Source organism: Dipteris shenzhenensis, chromosome 9 (genome assembly GCF_047967505.1).
Source record: "Dipteris shenzhenensis isolate YYH24624 ecotype China chromosome 9, Dip_SZ_1.0, whole genome shotgun sequence".
Taxonomy (NCBI): domain Eukaryota; kingdom Viridiplantae; phylum Streptophyta; class Polypodiopsida; order Gleicheniales; family Dipteridaceae; genus Dipteris; species Dipteris shenzhenensis.
In genome coordinates, this window is record NC_141604.1 from 23,671,352 (window position 1) to 23,693,043 (window position 21,692).

The following is a 21,692-nucleotide window of genomic DNA, read 5'->3' on the forward strand; positions in this document are numbered from 1 at the left end:
TGTCGATCGATGTGTTTGATACCGATTGCCTTTGGAAGATCCTTACACTATGCAGAAATATTGAATCTGGACCCCCATGTTATTCCTACAACTCCTACGTTCAATAACAATTATATACGACGGAAGTATCGAGCCCATGTGAATCGATGGGATAGTTTGCATCGTTCAAAACATTTTCTAGGCAGGGAAGACACCACGTTGACGTGATTGCAAAGGATGCGCTTCCAAAATGTATTCTACGAGCCACGACAGGCCGTTGAACGTTCAATGAGACCATGAAAACAAGCAATTGACCAATCTGCACCCGATGTTCCCTGAAAGAAAACTACTCGATAGATAAATTAACGACGTTCTAGTTTCGCTCGTAACTCTGTATTTGCGTCTTCTTCATGTTTTCACGAGACAGATCGAATGGCCGCAATTTCTGCTTTAAAGAGGGAAAGCTACATTAACTGCAAAATTGCAATTCGCATGATCTGCTATTGCCTCATGTAAAAGGCAAAAGATTTGATTGAATCACGATGATCTGCTTATCCTGCTGGACTTCTGCGGTGAATCAGGCATGGCATGGTGAAACTCCGGGAAGGCGGAGATCAAATATCCGTCCAGCGAGCTGCGGCTGAGCTCCCTTGTTGCCACTGCGTTTGTTCCAGTGCTGCCATAACTGATCTGCCTGTCCTGCGAATAGCTGCTCTCAATCCTAGCAGAATTATCTCTGAGGTTGCTCAATAATCCTATGGCATCACGATTATCTCTTTGCGTTTCTCCAAATCGGTTGCTTTGTCCTTGTAACGCTAGTTGATCTGTCGTTCCACTCACGCAGGATGATTCCGCTTCCTCCCTTCCAACAACTGCAGCTGCTGATTGCAGCAACTCCACGCACAGATGAATCCTTTTCTGCTCCGCCTTACATAACACCGCCTCTCCACCTGGAATCTTTGCTGCGTCCACTGTACCTAAGCATTGGACAATGTCGAGAGCTGTGAACCCCTCCTCGGTCTGCGCATTCGGATCCGCGTGATGATCCAGGAGCACAGCAATCATCTCCGCGCTGCCCATCTCCGCTGCCAAATGTAGGGCCGTCCTGCCAATCCCATTGGAGTAATTCACGTCCACAACGCCCAGCTCTAAGAGTGCCTTTACCACTTCTCGATTACAATTCGCCACGGAGTAATGTAGGGCATGTGCCTTGTCGAGGTTCAGACCCTCTCCCATAACCATAAGCCTCACGAGTTCCACATCCATACAGTCCAAGGCTTGTTGCAATCGGATGATCCGTTGTTCTTCGCATGCGCTGCAATCAGCTGAGTTGAGGGACGGAATATTTTCATAGCATTTATGCGACCTTAAGTCGCCGAGCTCTGCTAGCACGTCTTTAGGAAGATATCTTCGCAACATTTCGGACCCGACACCAGAATTAATGACCATTTCAGAACAAATAGGCCACAAATACTGAAGCTTCTCCTTGTTCGCAAACACAAGAATTCGCATCAAGTTATCGACCGATATATTCTCTAAAATGGAAGCCAACCGCCTCTGCGAAGATGTTTAGACACAATCAAACTGCTGATCAACCAAACCTTTACAAAATGTTGGCGAACCTTACGGAATTGAAAACTAATTTTTTGGTGCTTAAGCCTAAAAGCTGTATGGGAGAAGATACTACGACAACGATCCACAAGGATGGATCTTCTTACCTCAACGAGGTCGGACAATTGATTTACACCGAAGAACTTTGCAGCATGGATGATCTCCAACAATAGATCCACGCCGAAAGAACAATGACCATGGGTGCAGGATCTCTGTAGACATCTGGAGCCCGCTGGAAAAGACTCCGTGATCAACTGGCCACTGTAAAGAAACTGCAAAAGCGTGACGAACACCTCGTAGCCTACTACTTCAACAGGGATGGTCAATACTCGACCTGCTGCTCCCGCAACGTAAGTTACGTGAGAAGCACCCAGCTGGTTCATGGGATCTCCATCGGAAAACATGAGCCTAAAGAAGCTACTTCGGGCTGCCAGGATACAGCGATGGGCATGCACCTGTCGGCCTTCCACGCAAAAAGTGACATCGCTCAGTGCATGACCGGTCGTGAAAAGGCTGAGGAAATCTGAAGATAAGGTGTGCAGCGGATCTACTTCTGGCGAGGCCATCAACTACCTCTTCTTCTACTTGGCAAATGACTAATAAACAGTATCGGAGAGGAAGCTGCATGCATATAGGCTATGCAAACGAGCAGCTGGGCTGGTGTGTGTAGCACCTCAGCTGCGACGGCCCAATGGGGGGCTTAAGTAGTTCAGGCACAGAGTTCATAGCCACCCCAGAGCTTTGCTAACTGATAAGCAGGGTAAAGTATGATCCATTATCTGTTTGTGTTGGGACACAATTTGAAGTAAAGTAATCAATAGAAGCAATGCCTTGGAAGGAGTGAGGAGCAGGCAGGCATAGGCGAACTCGCTGAGCCACCGTAGAGCCGTGCAGGAGCATTAATTTCGTGGACTGAGGGCTGTGGAACAAAAGAGTGAATAAGAAAGCGAAAGATAGAGAGTCTCGTCTCTGGATGTAGATGTTTGGAAGTAATTGCTAATTTGCTCCTACTTCAGGTACTTCCGCTTCACCTCATTTTGACATACTCATGGTTTAGAGAAGTCCTTCGTAAGAATGGAGGACGTGTACTCGAGATTGCAAAATACCATTGGATGTGCACAAGCAACAAGCCAAGCTCCCTTGTCCATCCTCCACCCAAGTCTTGAACCATGGATCCTATGAGGAAAAAAACAAATATAAGACCTCTCGTTCATGGATTTGCACCTTGATGCATAAATCATGCACGCCCATCCCCCTCAAGTGGATGGACACAAGTCTAGCCTATACCCACATAGTATAAGGGTTCAAAGAGCATTTCCTCATGTCAAGGGTGGCATGGGAGGCTTGTTTAGGTGACATGCAAGTGTCTTTACCCCTCATTCATGGAGCAACCCTTCACCATGACATATCAAATCACTCTCCCAAACCCTATTATGATTATAATGAAAGCATTAGCCTTTTAAAGAACACAACACCAAGGGAGGCATTGTCTCCTTCTTGGGCCATCAAGCGCATTTACGAATTTTAATTCATGCTAAATTATGTAATCCACAAGGTGTGTGCTTGCACTCTATATATGTCACCTGACACGATCAATTTTAAGTACCACTAAGTATAATGTATAAGCTACCTCATTTGACAGATTTCCAATGAAAAAAGAATGTTTTTTGTAACTATCAATATAAACCTAGCAAAACCATTCCATCAAAATAAGCTAAAGTAATTCGAAAATAGATCCCACCACACTTGAGAATGCTCAAGTTATGTCAGTGGAGGTGGTTTGTTTAGTGGAGGAGACGTTTCCACGATATCCAAGCCATGGATGATTTTTTCAAGTTAGTTTCGTTAAGAAGCTAAACTTTTATAGTGGCGTCGAAAGTCTGTATGCATTAATAAAAATAAATGTTTGAAACATTCCCCAAAATTTGAAACTTTTATGCAAAAAAAAATTAAAGTTTGGCCAGGATTTACATTGTTTCCTTCAAAAGTCTAAAGAATATATATAAAAAAGTACTACATTCTACTAATATTGTGAAAGTAAAAAAATGATCTTGAAAACTTTCACCATGATTTGATATTAATATATAAGCACAGCTTCGATAAAAATATCCCTGATCCAAGCTATTAGTAAATATGGTATTTCTACCTTTACTTTGACTAGTGTGTAACCAAAGTTAAACAGTTCTTTCCAATCTCACTACTTAATCTAGGCTCATACGTCCTTGCTTTCTTGTGTAGCTTGCTTGATTCATGCAGTGAAGTTTCTTTTTGCATATGAATAATTTTTTTGAGCCAATATTCTTTGATTGACAACAACCTCATCCAACAAACTGCTCTGATTTTTCTCAGCTAACATCCAAGTTGAGGAATGTTGAGTCGAGAAAAAAACACGTGTCATATCATCAGTAAACATAAATTTTAAAAAGAAATATAAAAGAACGCTGCTCAAACAATTGCATGAGTAGCAACTGCCATAGTTTGCAGCTCTTCTCGCACAGCATAAACCTCCAGCCAATCAGCAGATCATCAGGAAAGAAATCGCCAACATGGCCACTTCGATTAGATAGCAACCGCCATAGTTTGCAACTCTTCTCGCACTGCATGATCCTCCTACCAATCACTAGATCATCTGAAGAGCGACTGCCAGCATCGACACTTCGATTTCTAGGCACATATCCATCTGAGGTTGATAGGATTATGATTCAGTATGCATCTTAACTTGTAGATTGTAGTGTTGTGACCCTCCCAGCAAAGTGTTTTCATAATGATCTATTTTTACACATGCATTAGATTCCCTCCCACATCGATGCATATAGAGCTCCTTTCTCACTGACATAGACATTACTCTTTGCAAACATCACATAAGAATCGGTTCAGCTCAAGTCAATCATGAAGCTATGAATCCATCATTTCTCTCTGTGATTTCATCGACGTGAAGCTCTGATTTTGCCTTTCCCCTCTTGCCATGGCTAGCTCAATGAAGGTGTCAAATGATGGATTCTCCATAACTGGTATTGGTCATAGAAGGATTTCATGGATTGGGCATGTCATCAATTTTCTCAACTCTTGGAGGATGTTGCTATCCTTCAAGGCTTCAGAGGTTTGAGGATTTCTACCACAAAGCTTGATAGTATGATGGGACAAGCATATGTGAATGTGGGGAAGGGTAAAATTATACCGAGATATGAACTTGCGGTGGGAAAGGTGAAGCCAAGGATGGGAGTAGAAATAGCCTTGCCAAACTAGAAGGCAACCATACATCGCTGATTAAAATGCAGAGTCAAAGAATGAGAAATTAGACCCTCCCATGTTCTATCTAATCTTTGTGTACAACTTTCCATCTATTTTCGTCCAACAGAGTGGTCTACAAATCATGAAAAAACAATTGAAACTTTCAAAGAGAGTAATGGTCTTGAGCCTGTCCTTGTCTTTAGGACGAATTGTTTGCTTAGCCGAAGATGCAGTGGTCAGATTCTGCCATGAATGCCAACAATGGCTTTGGTGGGCCTGTTCATCTTTCACAAGTCAACCTACAGACATTTCTTTTAGAAATCGCAAAACCAATTCAGAACAATGGATTTTGGAAAACCCTTTCATAATCTCTACCCTCTTGGCCCTGCATCCAACATGGACACAACAAGATAAAGCAACTATAGACGTGCTTGATAGATGCGCAAAATAGCGGGCGTATCTATAGGCATTGCTAGAATATCAAAAATAATGGGCGCGTCTAATAGCGCATCTATTTGCGTGTCTATTAGCACATGTATTAGCGCGTCTGTACTATGAATTAGATGCAGATTTAGATGCAAAACAGAGAATATAGAAGTGAGATTTTGGTGGAAGCTGATAAATGTACATCACTGCTTTCCAAACATTGTTTATGATTACCAAAGCATGTAATTTTAACAAAAATATCAATGCTTTTTGGCAAACCCACATATACAAAAATTAAGTGAGGTGAGGAGAATAAGACAATATGTAAAATAGCTTTGCCAATATCAATGATGGGCTAAGATTCAATCTCATCCTCAATGAGATCACCCTTGCCAAACTATCTACTTCAAAATCCAAACCAGTGTTGAGATCTACAAATACATTCAACCCACTACTACTTGTGCTACTCATGTGCTCATCAAAATTAGCATCACCAATGGTACACTCGTCCTCACGGGTAATGGTCTCAATATCTGTATCTCCTATCTCATGATCATCCTCCTCTCTCGTATCACTATCATCATCACCTCCATGGCCATGATCATCCTCCATACGCTCCATATTAGTAAATGTACTATACATCACTTTGGAACATGGCGTAATAGGTATGACATGCCACCACCTATTATAATTATCCACCATTGGTTGATAGACAACCTAATTGCTCTACACCTCTTTTCTTGCTCTTTGTGAAGGCCCTCTTCAAACACCTCATGCATCCAGTGGGAGTGGGAGTATGAACAATAGTGATAGCTCGCTTCATTGCCACCATCCTAGCTTTGATAACCTCCATGGTGCACGAGGTAAAAAGACGCACCCATTTGGCCTCTCTTGTGGCCAAGCTTCATGCATCCTCCCTGTGGTGCATAGATCCTTCCTTATTCCTGCGAAATCTCGTGTCCCATTCAAATGTTCCCAAATGGTAGATGGCACATTCTTGAAGATATGCATGGGATCAAGTAGGTGATTGATCTTGAGGTGGGACCAATATGGTAAACAATAAAAGATGGAGTATCTAAACAAAAGCTGGTGTTAGCGGGCAATCTTTATTTCCAGCCAATATAGCACACAATAGTTACAAACCCTTACTGACTCATGCCAAGTGGTGGAGTCATCATGGATCCATCCCAAATTCTCATTTACTCTTCTGTAGTGATTGACTGTGGGGGGACTTCATTCCAAGGGGCGACATATCTAGGATGATCAGGTGGGAGAAATCATAGATGACCTTATTCAATGCATCTACCCCTGAGGCAACTAGAGCGAAGGACCACAAATAGGACATGCATGGTAACCCGATGTAGTGAAACCTGAACAATAGACGCAACTAAGAGTTAAAGTTGGGTTTAGGGTGCCACATCGATTGCCTACTCATAATTAAAAGTGCAATGCTTACCTGAACACTCGCCATAGCCTGGGAAGTCATGCATCGTCCACATCAAGACTGCTTTGTAGTTGAAGTCTTGTGACGAGGGAGGCCTGCTCACATCATGCACCTCGATACCTCTCCAAAGTATCTCTAGCTCGTCAATCAAAGTCTCCAAATAAACATCAGGATTTTTGACTTTATGTTTCCCTAGAATTAGAAGGGATAACATAACATGTCCTTTCTTAATCGCCATACAGGGTGGAAGATAATTATAATTCACCATTATCACTGGTCATACACTGTAAGAGGTGCTTTTGAGACCACATGGGTTCACACCATACATACCCAATCCAAGTCTCAAGCTCCTAGGTTCTTCCTTGAAGCTTGGCCATGTGTTTTCAATATGCTTCCATGCAGGAGTGTCTGCGGGAGTTCTCCACTTGCCATCGGTTGATCGATGGGAGGAATGCCATGACATGAGCTTTGCAATGGATTTGCACTTGAACATATGTTGGATGCAAGGGATTATAAAAAAATGTCGCAAAACCTTACAAGGCACATCCAAAGTTTTGAGATCTGCTCTATATCTTGCCTCTCCACAAGTAGGACACTCTCTTGCATCCTTGTGTGGTCCACGAAACAGAACGCAATCGTTGATGCATGGATGGATGCGCTTGTAATCTAATCCTCCAAGAGAGGTCACATGTTGCCTTGCCATATCTCTTGAGGTCGGTAATTTATTCTCCCTTGGAAGAATTTTACACAATAGCCTGCATGTGAAGACCTTAAATGAGAAAAAGCATTCAAGTAATGACCCACTAGCATAATTCATCATGTTTGCAAAATAGACTTTAAAGCTTACTTGAGTAATGCATTCAAACTTGCATTGGTCTGCAAGTTTAGTAACTCAAGGGAGGCACATAGAACTGAGAATGTACACCCCTCAAATAGTGGAATCGATGCTGTGGTAAAAAGATCGTCCTGCTCCATGCTATCATCCTCCCTACCTGAGGATTGATAGACATATAAATCCCACACCATATCATCAAACGCCTCCTCCTCCATGGCCTCATGAGGTAATGGCAAAGGGCTACTATCACCATCACTCCATGCATCCATAACGGTCCCTCCTAAAGATCCCACCTCATATCGCCGATGCTTCGCCTCCTCATGCCGAGCATAGGGCAACATATGCAGGTGTGGCACTGCATCTTGTATCAAATTAAAACGGGATCATAACTCAAACACATGAACACCCATAGGTATCTCAATCAACCTTAACTCTTTAACACTTACCATGTTTATGATCGCGTCCCATTCTCATACTTTGAGATGTGATTTAGTGTAATTCTGTGTGCATGATACATGTTTTCTCGACATGGATCACACATACATTTGATTTTTTGCTCCAACCACATTTTGTGATGGTGGATACGGAGGGATTCATCCTCATTGGAGCTACTTGTTGAAGATCTCTTGAAGATGAAGACATCCTATAGATAAACAATCCAAAAAATTTGTTCTTGCATGAGTTGTAAATGTCAAAACTCTATGGAGCATCTAAAAGCGTGTCTAACACTGCATCTGTACTATGGAGCGTGTCTATAGGTGCATCTTAGGCAAATGGTAGTCAATATGGCTAGGGAGCTGAAAATGTTTTCCAAGGTTTTGTAAAAGATAGCTATTGGCTCTTTCCCACGGTTTTCGTAGGAAGAGCAGGCTATTCTCAGTATGCAGGCTTCCTCAAGAAGAGCAGGCTTTTTGTCACCTACAGATATATCAGGGTTGTCGTTTGTAGTGTACGTGTGGCTTAGGACCTCAAGTCATATTTCAGTGAGAGACATAAGCTTAAGTGTTGTAATCAGACATAGTGCATGCATGTGTGAAATGAACATGTATCATCGTGGTTGGGGTAATGAAGGCTTTCACCTCCATTAGGAGTTGAAGGGTTTACAAGGAGTTGAAGGGTTAGAGGGGGGTTCAGGGTTTAGAAGGAGCTTCCAAGGTTCAGAGAGATGTTCCAAAGTTTAGAAGAGGTTCAAGGTTTAGAAGGAGGTTCCAAGGTTCAAGTTAGAGTACATAATGGAGAACTCGTCCCCCTCATAGATCATGGAGGTTGAGGGTTGAGGAACTAAGGGTTTAGGGGGAGAGAAGAGAGAGGAGAAAGGAGAAGGGAGGAGGAGGGAGGAGGAGGGAAGAGGGAGGAGGAGGAGGAGGAGGGAGGAGGAGGAGGGAGGAGGAGGAGATGAGAGGAGGAGAGGGAGAGGATGGGTTGCAAGGTTGGAGGAGAGGGGAGGAGGAATTGCAAGGTTAGGACATGCTTTTGGACGTGGAGTGCAAGGAAGCATGGACACTTGAGACAATTGCTTGGAATACCAAAGTAGAACTCAACACAATGCCCCAAAGAGTGTGGGCTTCATTCCATTATGGTGTATTTATACAAGTTGGAGAGCTTCTCTCACTGCATGTAGGAATCGTAATACATTCTCTCTCTACATGTAGTAACTTGCATATAGAAGTTGCATGTAGGAGTTGCAAGTTGCAAGTTGCAAGTTGCATGTTGCATGTTGCATGTAGGACTCTACATGTAGAACTCGTATGTAGAACATGCATGTAGGAATCACATGTAGGAATTGCATGTAGGAGTTGCATGTAGGAATTGCATGTAGGACTTGCATGTAGCAGTTGCAAGTAGAACTTGCATGTAGGCATCGCATGTAGGACTTGCATGTAGAACATGCATGTTGAGGATTCCTAAGAGAGATCATTCCTAGCCTTATGCAAGTATGAGTGGAGCTTTGCTGCTACTCTACACACACATTCTGTATTACCTAAGTCCATGTTGGCACAGAGACAACATACTCCCGGATCCATTTTATTAGCTGTCCTTGGGTTATGGCTTATTGTGAGCACATAGCTGGGCTTCCATGCATGTAATCCAGTGGCTGTGGAACTTGTATTTTCATGGATGATAACCCCCACCTCAACGTGCCAACCCCCCCCCTAGATGTCTCGGTAGTTTTTGTGCATGAAGAGGTAGATCTAGCTCAGTAGCTGAATCATGAGGAGGCACAAGTTGTATTGTGAGAGAAGAGAGACATATTAGGAATGGACAAACTAGGAGTGTTTTTTGCAGGCCCCTTTGATGTCAAGACAATGATGGGAGAGCCATTGAGTCTGTGAGAAGTCGTGAAGCTATGACCATCCCAGTTTGTGTGAAATACATTGTTTCTTTGTTCTAGGACTACCAGAAATAAGTATTTGCAACCAAAGCTCCAAGACTTGAGACAAGACATTAGGAGAGATCTTATTGCATAGGTTCATAGAGGTAGTGGGACACATGCCATATTCTATATGGACCTTGTCCACTCATACCCTAGATTTTGGACGAGGGTAGTAACATAATACATATTGAGTTGGTGCCCCAGGCGTGACCCCCACTAGCACCCTCTCCACGTCCTACATCCTCCTCCCAGTGTGCATCTCTCAAATATTCATCTCCATCATCCTATTCAACCAGTCGGCACATGATTTACATGGTTAGTATATATATCTTTGAGAGATTTCTCAAAAAATAAATGTAATAAGGGCTCACATTGAGGATCGATATAAGTTATTCTCTCTCTACGAGTAGGTTTATTAGAGCTTTTGTGTTGTTGTTGTATGCATATCTATACTCCTCATTCGCCCATTTTCATAAAATAAAATCATAAGAATACACGTTAGTTTTATTAATTGTCATTCTACCCAAAATTATACAATAAAAGAGTGAAAGAAGAGGCACTTACAAAAACGTTTTTGAACACGGCCCTCAGACCATAGTCCAATTGGGATTGGCCCAAATGACTCTTCCTCACTGCAGTTGTTTTCTTTTGTTGAGTGTATTTTTGTGGGTCCTTTAACTACTTTTGAACAAGTTTCCAATCTTCTGCATGGACCCAAGCAGGCCTTGATTCCCCAGCCTTAACCTTCCTGTGGATTTGATCTTTTCATGACTTTAACACCTGGTCCATTTTACTCAGCATGCAATAATTGTCAAGATCAAGTTCCTTAGATGGCATAGGGAACACCACCTTTAACGTATTAAGGATATAATCCTTTTTCTTTTGTGTCTACTCGTAAAAATCCATCACCATCCTTTTGAATTCGGAGGACACAAGCTCATGCATATGGTTTATAACCCAGGTACCTCTTGAATCCATTATTATTTCATACTCCCTATTAGCCTCCAGAGGGGAGGGTGGTGGAAGTTTGGGAGTCGGATTCACTCCCCCCAATAGCAATACTTGCACCAGAGCTCAATCATCTAAGTCGACGATGGCTCTCTCTCTCCCTAGGTCCACCTTTGATGGTGCCTTGTAGAGATCTCTACGGAGGCCGGTGGACCCTACACTCACTATCTCTCCTCGTCCCACTTGCGTAGGAGCCTTTCCTTAGTATTGAGATCTAGATTCACAAGTCATTTATGAGCCTTCTTTGTACTGCTACCTGAGGTAGTCCTATCGGAGGAGGGTCGCTTCTTACCACTTGATTCTTTGCTTGGCATCCTTCACAAAACAAAATGGGAGTGTTTATTTAAAACTTTTGAAAAGATTCTATTTAAACTTTAGAATGCATTCTAATTAAACATGCAGATGCTTAAAGGGAAGAAGAATATCCATAAAGCTTTGAAGCATATGCATAAAGGTTAAAGATTTAAAGCATATGCATAAAACTTTGAAGCATATGCTTCAAACTGAGTATAAAGGTTCAAGGGAGGAAAAAAAAGAAAATAGAAAGGGAGAAAATAGAAGAAAACAGAGGCCAAGCATGAAAACGTTTTCATCATCACTTTTTTCTATTAATATATTTGATGGAATCACTTCCTACCATGCTATCTTAATCGAGAGTGTCTTTTGTATTTCTCTCCTTATGCACACTATGTCGATGGGATGGTTGGTGCTCGAGCACTTGGTAGATGAAGATTAAGATAATCTATCGATTAAGATAGCAACGGAGGAATCGAGTCCAATTAAGAATATCAAGAGAAACAAGTAAGTATGCAAACTTTCTCATGCTTCGCCTCTGTTTGCAAGTGAATGATATGCTTATTTCTAGGGAAGGAAAAGGGAAGCATGTTTTTAAGAAGGTCTAGGATTCCAGGGCATCACAATGGTGAAGTCTCCTTCTACTTTAACATTGTGTTTCCTAGAATCCCTGGCCTTGAATAAACTTTAAAGCATATGCTTCAAGCCTCTCGAGAAGCATACAGGTTATTAAACATACATTTGTTTTGAAAGAAAGAGAAAGCATCTATTTCAAGCCTATTTCTAAAAATCATATATTCATAAATCCTTACTCATTGTAAATTCAATTATTTAAACACACATACATTTTGAAACAAAGGGAGGAAACAGAGAAAATAGAAAAGAGGAAAAGAGAAAAGGGAAAGGGAGGGAAATGGAAAAGGAAGGCAAGGATGGGAGAAAAGAGAAAAGAAAAGTGGCAAAGGGAAGAACAAAATAGGGAGGTAAGAAGAGAGAAAATGAGAAAAGGGGAAAATAGAAAAAAGAGAAAAAACAAGAGAGAAAGGGAGAAAAAAAAAGAAAATGAAAAGGGAAGGGAAGGGATGGGGAAGGTACAGGGATGGAAAGGGAAAGTGAAGGAAAATAGAACAAAAGGAAAAGGGAAGGGAAGGTATGGGGAAGGGAAAGGGGAAGGGAAAGGGAAGGGGAAGGAAAGGAAAAGGAAAGGAAAGGGAAAGGGAAAAGGGAAGGGGAAGTGAAGGGAAAGGGAAGGGGAAGTGAAGGGAAAGGGAAAGGAAAGTGAAGGAAAAGGAAGGGGAAAGGGAAAGGAAAGAAAAACTTAAGAAAACTAAAGAAAATCAACATACCTAGTGGAAAGGGATGCTTGTAAGGTATGGTGGGTCCTTAGTGGGCTTCCAAGCTGTGGAGGGCTAGACAAGCTGTAGAGGATCAGTGAAGAATGGAAGAGCAGAATGAAATTGACATGATTCACGATTGGGTTTTACTTTCCATAGCATCGATAATATCATTGATAAAATTGTAACAAATAAATAGAAATCTTTTTCTAGGGTTTAGGGTAATTAGTCACAAAATTTAAATCCAAATCCCTATTCCAATGCTTCACAATGTTGGTAAGGTGATAGCATGAAATGGGATGTGAAGTATTAAATCCTATGGACATTGTTTTAGGGTCCGTTACCATTTTAATAGAACTAGGATGTTGGATGTCGGTTTTCCATGGCCATGTTTGGCATCCATTCACAAAAAGGGATGAATTAGTTCTCTAATTCAAAATGGTACAATGATTCTCACTAGGTATTTTTGCATTTGGTGAAAGAAAATGTGTTATTTTTAATGTTTCGTATCAATTTTTCACCATGTATCAAAATAGTGCCCCGTTCATGTTTTAGTCATGCAAATGGGACCCAATGGCCACGGTACTTTGCAAGGGACTCAAAATCACCTATATTGAGGCCCATGCAAAGTGTCATAGTCATAGGGTCCCATTTTCCTGATCCAAAATGAACATTTCTGTGTCTTTTCCCATGCATCCCCTCTTCATGTTTGGAACGGATGGTGCTCTAGTTATGCAAATGGGACCCAATGGCCACAATACTTTTCAAGGGACTCAAACTCACCTATATTGAGGCTTGTGAAAAGTTTCATAGCCATCAAATTCCATTTTCATGATCAAGAATGAACATTTTCATGTTTTTGCCCATGCATCTCCACTTCTAGTTTAAAATAATGCCCTGGTGGTATTCTATGTTGGTTCATAGATGGAACAATGAGGCAAAGATGAAACAAAATGAACACAACTTTATTCATGAGTGGTTACATATATAGGCAACTGCCTCCATGTTGGTAGATCCCAGATCCACAATTATCTCCATGATTATTGAGAGTGCTCTCAATGGAAGCAAGAACAGAAGAGGGAGAGAGAGAAACAAAGAGCCACACAAGTTTTGGTGGGTGCAGAACCACCCTAATCTTCTTTTTCATTCATTTATATATGTGTTTGAGTATTGTACATAACCAGGGTAAAGGCACAGTGACCGATAACCCCCACAACCTCCCACTTAAAGGACAATGTGCCTTTAAGGGAGAACAACCAGTGAGCATACTATCCAATGCCCATCAATACACGACAATACTCAAACCGCTGACTAGGTAGACTCTTCGTCAGCATATCTGCAGGGTTATCTGTATGAATCTTGACAAGCTCTATGCACTTGTCCTCAAGTACCTCCCTGATGAAATGGTACCTGACCTCAATGTGTTTGGTCTTTGCATGAAAGACCGGATTCCATGCTAGCTGAATCGCACTCATGGAATCATTATGCAATGTCGGTACACCTGTATGAATCCCCAAATCTCCCACTAGCCGATCAAGCCATATAGCCTCCTTGCAACCCTCTGTGGCTGCAACATACTCAGCCTCTGTGGTAGACAAAGCAATGCACTTCTGTGCGTGAGACATCCACGACACTGCACCACCTGCAAAGGTGAACACATAACCAGAAGTGGATCTCCTACTATCCACATGCCCTGTATACTCTGAATCTATGTACCCAAGTACATGTATGTCTCCTCTACCAAAGCAGATGCACATCTCCTTGGTACCCTTCATGTACCTCATGATGCACTGCCTCTTTCCTAGATTAGCCATATACCAGCTAACAACTCCCACTGCAAATGCAATGTCTGGTCTAGTAGCTATCATAGCATACATAAGACTCCCAACCGCTGATGCATAAGGAACCTTGGCCATGATGGCCCTTTCCTCATCTGATTTGGGACTATCTATATGACTCAGTTTCACATATGGAGGCAATGGAGTACTCACTGCCTTCCCTCCCTCCATATTGAAACGCTGCAATACTTTTGTAACATACTCCTTTTGTGAAAGCCAAAGGAGTTTCCTACTCCGATCACACGTGATGCACATACTAAGAATATGACCTGCAAGTCCCAAATCCTTCATATCAAAGGCCTCATGCAACTTGGCCTTTAAGGCATCTAGCTCATAAGTATTCTTGCTAGCCAATAGCTCGGGGGGGTCACTATGTATAAACTCTCTATATCACGGTGCGTTCAAGGCCTATATTTAAAATCCCTTATCTGTAAAATTTTTCATTAATAAAATGTACCCCTTTTCTATACAAATCTGTAAATTTTTTCCAAAACTATTTTAAATAGTTCCTTATGTATATTTATTTCTGTAAATTTTAGGAATAAAAAATATCCTTCTTTTGAACTCACGTGATAGGGTTACATATGATGAGTGACCCCCCCGAGGCCAATAGCATATCATCCACATATAGTGCTAGGATTATCAGGCTATTATCCTTAGCCCTTTTAGTGTAGAGGCAGTGATCAATTTCACTCCTTCTAAAACCCTGGGACCGAATGAAAGCATCAAACTTCTGATACCATTCTCTAGGCGCTTGCTTAAGACCATAGAGGCTCTTCTTTAGCTTGCAAACCAAATGCTCTTTGCCCTTTTCTTCAAAGCCTTCCGGCTACATCATGTAAATTTCCTCATGCAAATCCCCATGCAAGAAAGCTGTCTTGACATCCATTTGTATAAGCTCCATATCCTCTGATGCCACTAGTCCAAGCATGCATCTAACTGTGGTCATCTTCACAACTGGAGAGAATATCTCATCAAAGTCCACACCCTTCTCTTGCTTGAACCCTTTAGCGACCAAGCGGGCCTTGTACCTAGGCACATCATCACCTGCGACCTTCATTTTGTAGACCCATTTACATAACGATTTCTTTCCATGTGGCGAAGAAACCAAGTCCCAAGTCTTATTCTTCATAACTGAACTCATCTCTGATTGCATAGCATATTCCCACTTGCATTGATCCTCGTGCATCATAGCCTCTCTGTAGCAAGAAGGCTCCCCGCAATCAGTAAGCATCACATAGTCTACCCCTGGAATAAACCTATCAGGCGGTCTAGACACTCTAGATGATTTTCTCAAGGGCATTTCAGCTTGCTGTCCCACCTGCATATAAGCCACATTTGGCTCATCATTTCCACCAATAGATAATCCATCATCTACCCTTGATTGTATACCTATAGGAGTACTTGGTGGTACCATTTCTTGCACATTTGGTGCATGGACAGCTTGCTGTCTATCAACATATGCAAGTGGATTCACATCCTGGAAAGTGATTCTCCTCATTTCCACATCCCTCATGGGTGCCTTATGCGTCTTCTTCTCATTGAAGACTACATCATGGCTACATATGATCTTCTTTGCTTCTGGATCCCAGAGACGATAGCCCATCTCTCCACTTTCACCATAACCCAAAAAGATGCATTTCCTAGACTTAGGATCTAGCTTCTTTCGAAGCTCTTTTGGCACATGTGCATATGCCTCACACCCAAAAATATGCAAATGAGAGTAAGAGGGCTTCTTGCCACTCCATGCCTCTTTAGGAATACCACCATCCAAACTCTTACTAGGTGATCTATTGATCACATGTACTGCAGTCTTCATTGCCTCAGCCCAAAAACCACCAGAAAGACTTGCATTGGAAAGCATGCATTGCAACCTTTCTTGAATGGTACGGTTCATCTTTTCTACAACTGGATTTTGCTCTAGAGTATGAGGGGATGTGAGCTTCCTCTTAATCCCACGTGTATCACAGAAATGCTGAACGTCATGAGAGAGATACTCTCCACCATTGTCAGTCCGTAGGCATTTAGGCGTTCTACCTGACTGATTCTCAACCAAGGCCAGCCATTTCTGAAATACCTGGAACACATCACTCTTCCAAGCTATAGCATAAGCCCACACTTTCCTAGTTGCATCATCGATGAATGTCACATAGTATTCAGCCCCACCTAATGACCGTGTAGGCATGGGACCACATACGTCGAAATGCACCAAATCAAGCTTTTCAAACTCTTTATTTCCCCTTCTTTTATGGGCTGATTTATTCTGCTTTCCATATAGACAGTGCTCACAAAATTCAAAATCAGAGAAACTCAAATGCGGTGCATAACCCAAACGGCATAAGAGTTTCATTCCATTCTGGCTCATGTGCCCCAACTTGCAATGCTACAAAGAAGTGCTTGGATGCTCGATTATTGCAACAACATGATCAAATACCCCTGATACATGTAAGGGATACAAAGTCCCACACTTGGCACCCCTAGCCAAAAGCATAGAGCCCTTCTGAATTTTCCAACTCTGAAAGCCAAAAGTGGTGTGAAAACCAGCATCATCTAGCTGACCCACTGAAATAAGACTCTTGGTCAACTTAGGCACATGTCTCACATGTTTCAAAATAAATGCAGACCCATTTGCAAAAGAAAACTTTATGTCACCTACTCCCACTATGTCACATGCATAGTCATTTCCAAGCTGCACATACTTTCCACTGTCATAAGTGGAGAACCATTCCCTATGGGGAGTAACATGGAATGAAGCACTAGAATCCAAAATCCAATCCTGGGAATATGCATCATCTGAAGTGGTAAGCAACTCTGCAGATAAACTAGACATGAAGAGAACATCATTGTCACTATCATGTGTGACTGCATTGATCTCCTCGATCTTCACTTTTCCTTTGTCATCCCTTGGACTCTCTTCCTTTTGATTTGCACCCCAATTTGCATTCTTTTTCTTATCCTTTTGCTCTCTTTTCATCTTGTAGCAATCCTTTTTCATATGGCCCTTCTTGCCATAGTGGTAACACTCAATGTTCCGTGCCCTGGATTTGCTACGAGACTTCCCTCTTTCTTGGGACTTCCCCCTGAATTGTGATCTGCCCCTTTGCACATTTAAGGTTGCATCCTGCTTGTTGCCATCCATAGACTTCCATCTAATCTCCTTGGCCAACAAGCTACCCACAACATCATCAAATTTCAGTACTCCACCAGGTGCAGAGTTACTGACAGCTGTACGGAAGGTATCCCATGAGGATGGCAATGAACATAAGAGAAATATTGCCTTATTATCCGCATCAAAATTCATCTTCTGTCTGGCTGAAAATAATATTGAATTCATTCAAGTGAGAAGCAATAGAGATCGCTTCCTTCATCTGTAGCTCAAACAACCTCTTCATGAGGTAAACTTTATTAGAGGCAGTTTCCTTTTCATAAGTGGCACACAGTTTCTTCCACAAATCTTCTGTAGTCTGCTCATTTACTACTGTGAAATAAACTGACTCTGCAAGATGAAGTCTAATAGTAGATTTTGCTAATGCATCCAACTCATTCCAATCATCCTTAGACATATTTGCAGGCTTAGCTTCAATCCCTGCCAAGGGTTTAATCTGTTTCTTTTGAATAAGCACATCCCTTATTTGTTCTTTCCACAAAGAAAAGTTTGTCCCATCAAACTTTTTAATGCTAAAAAACTCCTTTTCAAACATGGAAGAGGATGCCATGATGCAAATGAAGCAAAAATCCCAAATGCTAGTGCCTACAAGAGAGAATCACACCAAATACCAAGTGCACCCAAATGTGTATGCCACAATAGAGTGAAATATCACCAAAACTCATGTCTCAAAGCATCTGACTCATGTGCATATACTATGCATCCATATGAGTAAATCTGGCCCAATAGAAAATGCCAACTACAATGGCAATCCAAAATGCCCCAATAAGTGCCAAATGACTCAAGCATAAACACCATCCACTGGCATATGCATTAATAATATCTCATCCAAGAGAGCATAGCACTATCAATGCATCACCTGCAATGTGTTAAAGCTGTCCCTCAGCATAAAATAACATCCATGTGCAAAGCATCCATAAAAATAGCATCCCACAAGGCAATTTGGGCCTATCAGCGCATCCAATAAGGACCACAATGCATCCAAATGGCCTATAAATCATCCACTACAACCCAATGCACACCACGAATGAGCACACACTGCTCAAATTACAACCAGAGTGATCAGCATAAGGTATGCTCAAGAAATCATAGTCCCACAGTAATGACCGCTACTGAAAATAGAACCTGAGATGCATCAAAACATGGGCGCCATTGCATAATCAGACTCAGCAAGAAAATCTGCAAATATCTCTCTTCAGCTAACCGATGAGTGAGAAATGGGAGTCAACACTTATCCACTGCCATGTGGCATAAATCTAAGATTTCAAAACCTTAGAATGAAAAATGCATAACAGAGAGACGAAATCGAATACATAGAGATCTATAACTCTGAAAATCCTCGAACAAATCACGTAAGAACTGACAGGTAGGGGTTTTTGGGCATAAGAACGCAATGGGATAGATGGTTTTGGAAACCATGGTCTCAATCATTGGGTCCAACACACAGACTGAAAAACGTTTTTGGAAACAGAGCTATTTGTAAACTCCACCGGAGTGTGAATGATGAGCAACATAGAAGTTTTAGGACCTCCTGAGTCCACCGGAACTGACAGATCTGCAAATGGTTGCTCCAAACTTGAGAAAAACGTGGAAATTGACAAAGTGAGTCAAAAATCCAATGAAATGATCCTAGATTCAAGAATGAAGGTGTTTCCAAGGTCCTGAAGTGAAGTGGACACCAAAAGCAAGCAATAGTTGCCTCTACAAGTCAATACGGAGTCTTTGTCATCGAATGGAACAGGGAAAAGCTCAAAAAACGACTTTTTCTTTGAAAATACTTAACAGGCTCTTAAAACCACTTTGCAAAGCCAAAGTGACTTTTCCAAAGGTTCCTCCAAGGTCTCTGCACACTCGGATGCAAGTAAAGTCACCCATAAAGCTTCCCACAGAGCTTCTCCTTCCTCCCACAAAGCTGTTGAGCCTCCAAGCATTCACGTACGCTCAGCTAGATCACCCGGGCTTTGATACTAGTTGACAGTGCTCTCAACGGAAGCAAGAACGGAAGAGAGAGAGAGAGAAACAGAGAGCCACACAAGTTTTGGTGGGTGCAAAACCACCCTAATCTTCTTTTTCATTCATTTATATATGTGTTTGAGTATTGTACATAACCGGGGTAAAGGCACAGTGACCTTTAGCCCCCATAATTATCTCAATCAATCACCTTCTATGATCACTCCAAATCCATGCATCACACCAACCTGACATACCTAACTGCCAAGTCACTAGAACCTTCTAGCGCACCTACACTCACACACTCCTTGCATAAGACTCCAAGCCCATAGGCGCACACACACATGCATAAATCAATTTGTCCTTCATTCCCCCCCACAAATTGATGACCTCATCCCTCAGCAGTAGTACATGGGATGCTCCATGGCTTGCCCACCATCATGTGGCAACACACATGACCCCAACTTGTGACTCACCTCTAGGACTCTTGGTTTGCAACTGGGAGATAGATAATGACTATGTATGGAAATTCCCATGATCCAACAAGGAAAAAATCTCAAACAAAAGACTAACAAACATTTAAGGATGGACTATCCATGGCAGAGAACCATTATTGACCTCACACACACATGACTTAGAAAACATATGGGTCCTCACCCATGTCAGAATTGACTTGGGTGTTGTAAGCAGTGAGAGCTTTAACATCCTCTGGTGCTTCTTCTTCTTCTATTTCTGCTTCTTCCACAAGGTTTTTGGAACATCTTTGAATCTCTGAACTATACTTTAACTCCTCAAGCATCACCTTAGCATTTAGTGTAGCATTAAACTTCAAGAAAAGTAGTGTAGAAATGCTTGTAGAAAACAGAGGAGCATTGGAGGATTGATACCTCACTCCACATAGCATCAAGAAGGGGGTATTTTCTACACAATCAAAGGTACCTTATAAGAGAAGACTCAGTACAAATCTCAGACAAAATGGCACGTCACACCACCCGGGGCAGCAACATCTTCTTCAACTATGAAAGCCGTGTCTTCTCTAAACCTGACTGGTTTTTCTTTAGTTTCTCCTCATTCTCTTGATCATTTGCTCTTAAATTTCACCAATAGGTAGCTCATAGGGTATCCTAAGTACACTTCATAGCATTTTAGGAATGGTGGCTCTACTAAGCTGAATTCATAGAAATGGCGCGGGATGAAGTGAGAAGTAGCTTGGGCTATAGAAGCTCCATTTCATCAATTCCTCCCAAGTGAAAGTGCACCCTAACAAGGGAAAACTACAACTAAAAGGGCATGAGCAATGGTGGCTTGTAGGTGGAGAATAGGCTTAAGGAATTTCAGAAAGGAAGGTGGAGGGAAACTCCATTTGGGGAAGAAGAGGGAATCTTGTTGGAATCTTCAAAGAATCTCATGGATTCTCTTCCTAGGCACTAGGATTCTCAGCATGCTCTGATACCACATGTTGGTTCATAGATGGAACAATGAGGCAAAGATGAAACACAATGAATAGAACTTTATTCACGAGTGGTTACATATATAGGCAACTGCCTCCATGTTGGTAGATCCTAGATCCACAATTATCTCCATGATTATCTCAATTAGTCACCTCCTATGATCACTCCAAATACACACATCACACCAACCTGACATACCTAACTGCCAAGTCACTAGAACCTTCTAGCATGCCTACACTCACACACTGCTTGCATAGGACTCCAAGCCCATAGGCACACACACACACACACACACATCAATTTGTCCTTCATTCTAGTCATGCAAATGGGACCCGATGGCAACGATATTTTGCAAGGGACTCCAAAGTAACCTATATTGAGGCCCGTGCAAAGTGTGATGGCCATCGCATCTCATTTTGATGATCAAGAAAAAATATTTCCATGTCTTCGCACATGCATCCCCTCTTCTAGTTCAAAATAATGAATCAGGGGTGTAGGGGAAGCGAGAACACCCAAGTATGAGGAAGAACACTAGGAGGGCAAGCAGCCTCCAACACATAGTCTATTCCATACTAGAAGGAAAAAGACAGTACATCAACCAAGTGAACACACTAAAAAGAACTAAAACCACAAGATAAGACCTAACTGGATTGATAAGAACTAACCATGGGTATGAACCATGGTTTGACTACTACTAACTACTAACACACCAATCATAGTGCCAATAGGCATATCCAACTATCCATAACAT

General features: G+C 41.9%; 1 protein-coding gene across 2 annotated transcripts; it reads right to left on the minus strand.

Moving 5' to 3' along the window:
- Nucleotides 1-465: 465 nt before the first annotated feature.
- On the minus strand, nt 466-2,289 carry LOC147898393 (regulatory protein NPR6-like). 2 transcript variants are annotated; one of them, XM_087379837.1, is made up of 2 exons: nt 1,698-2,289; nt 466-1,461 (listed from the first exon to the last, which is right to left on the minus strand). In XM_087379837.1, the coding sequence occupies exons 1-2, from the start codon at nt 2,154-2,156 to the stop codon at nt 517-519; spliced, it is 1,404 nt and encodes a 467-aa protein (XP_087235963.1). In that variant the 5' UTR covers nt 2,157-2,289; the 3' UTR covers nt 466-516. The 2 variants fall into 2 exon arrangements, with proteins under 2 accessions (XP_087235963.1, XP_087235962.1); XM_087379836.1 differs by having other exon boundaries at nt 466-1,536.
- Between the last annotated feature and the right edge of the window lie 19,403 nt (nt 2,290-21,692).

Excerpts from the sequence above, each read along its gene's own strand:
- LOC147898393 (XM_087379836.1), bottom strand. The coding sequence starts at position 2,156 with ATGGCCTCGCCAGAAGTAGATCCGCTGCACACCTTATCTTCAGATTTC. Across the intron at positions 1,537-1,697 it reads AATTGTCCGACCTCGTTGAG|AGGCGGTTGGCTTCCATTTT; the intron begins GTAAGAAGATCC and ends ACATCTTCGCAG.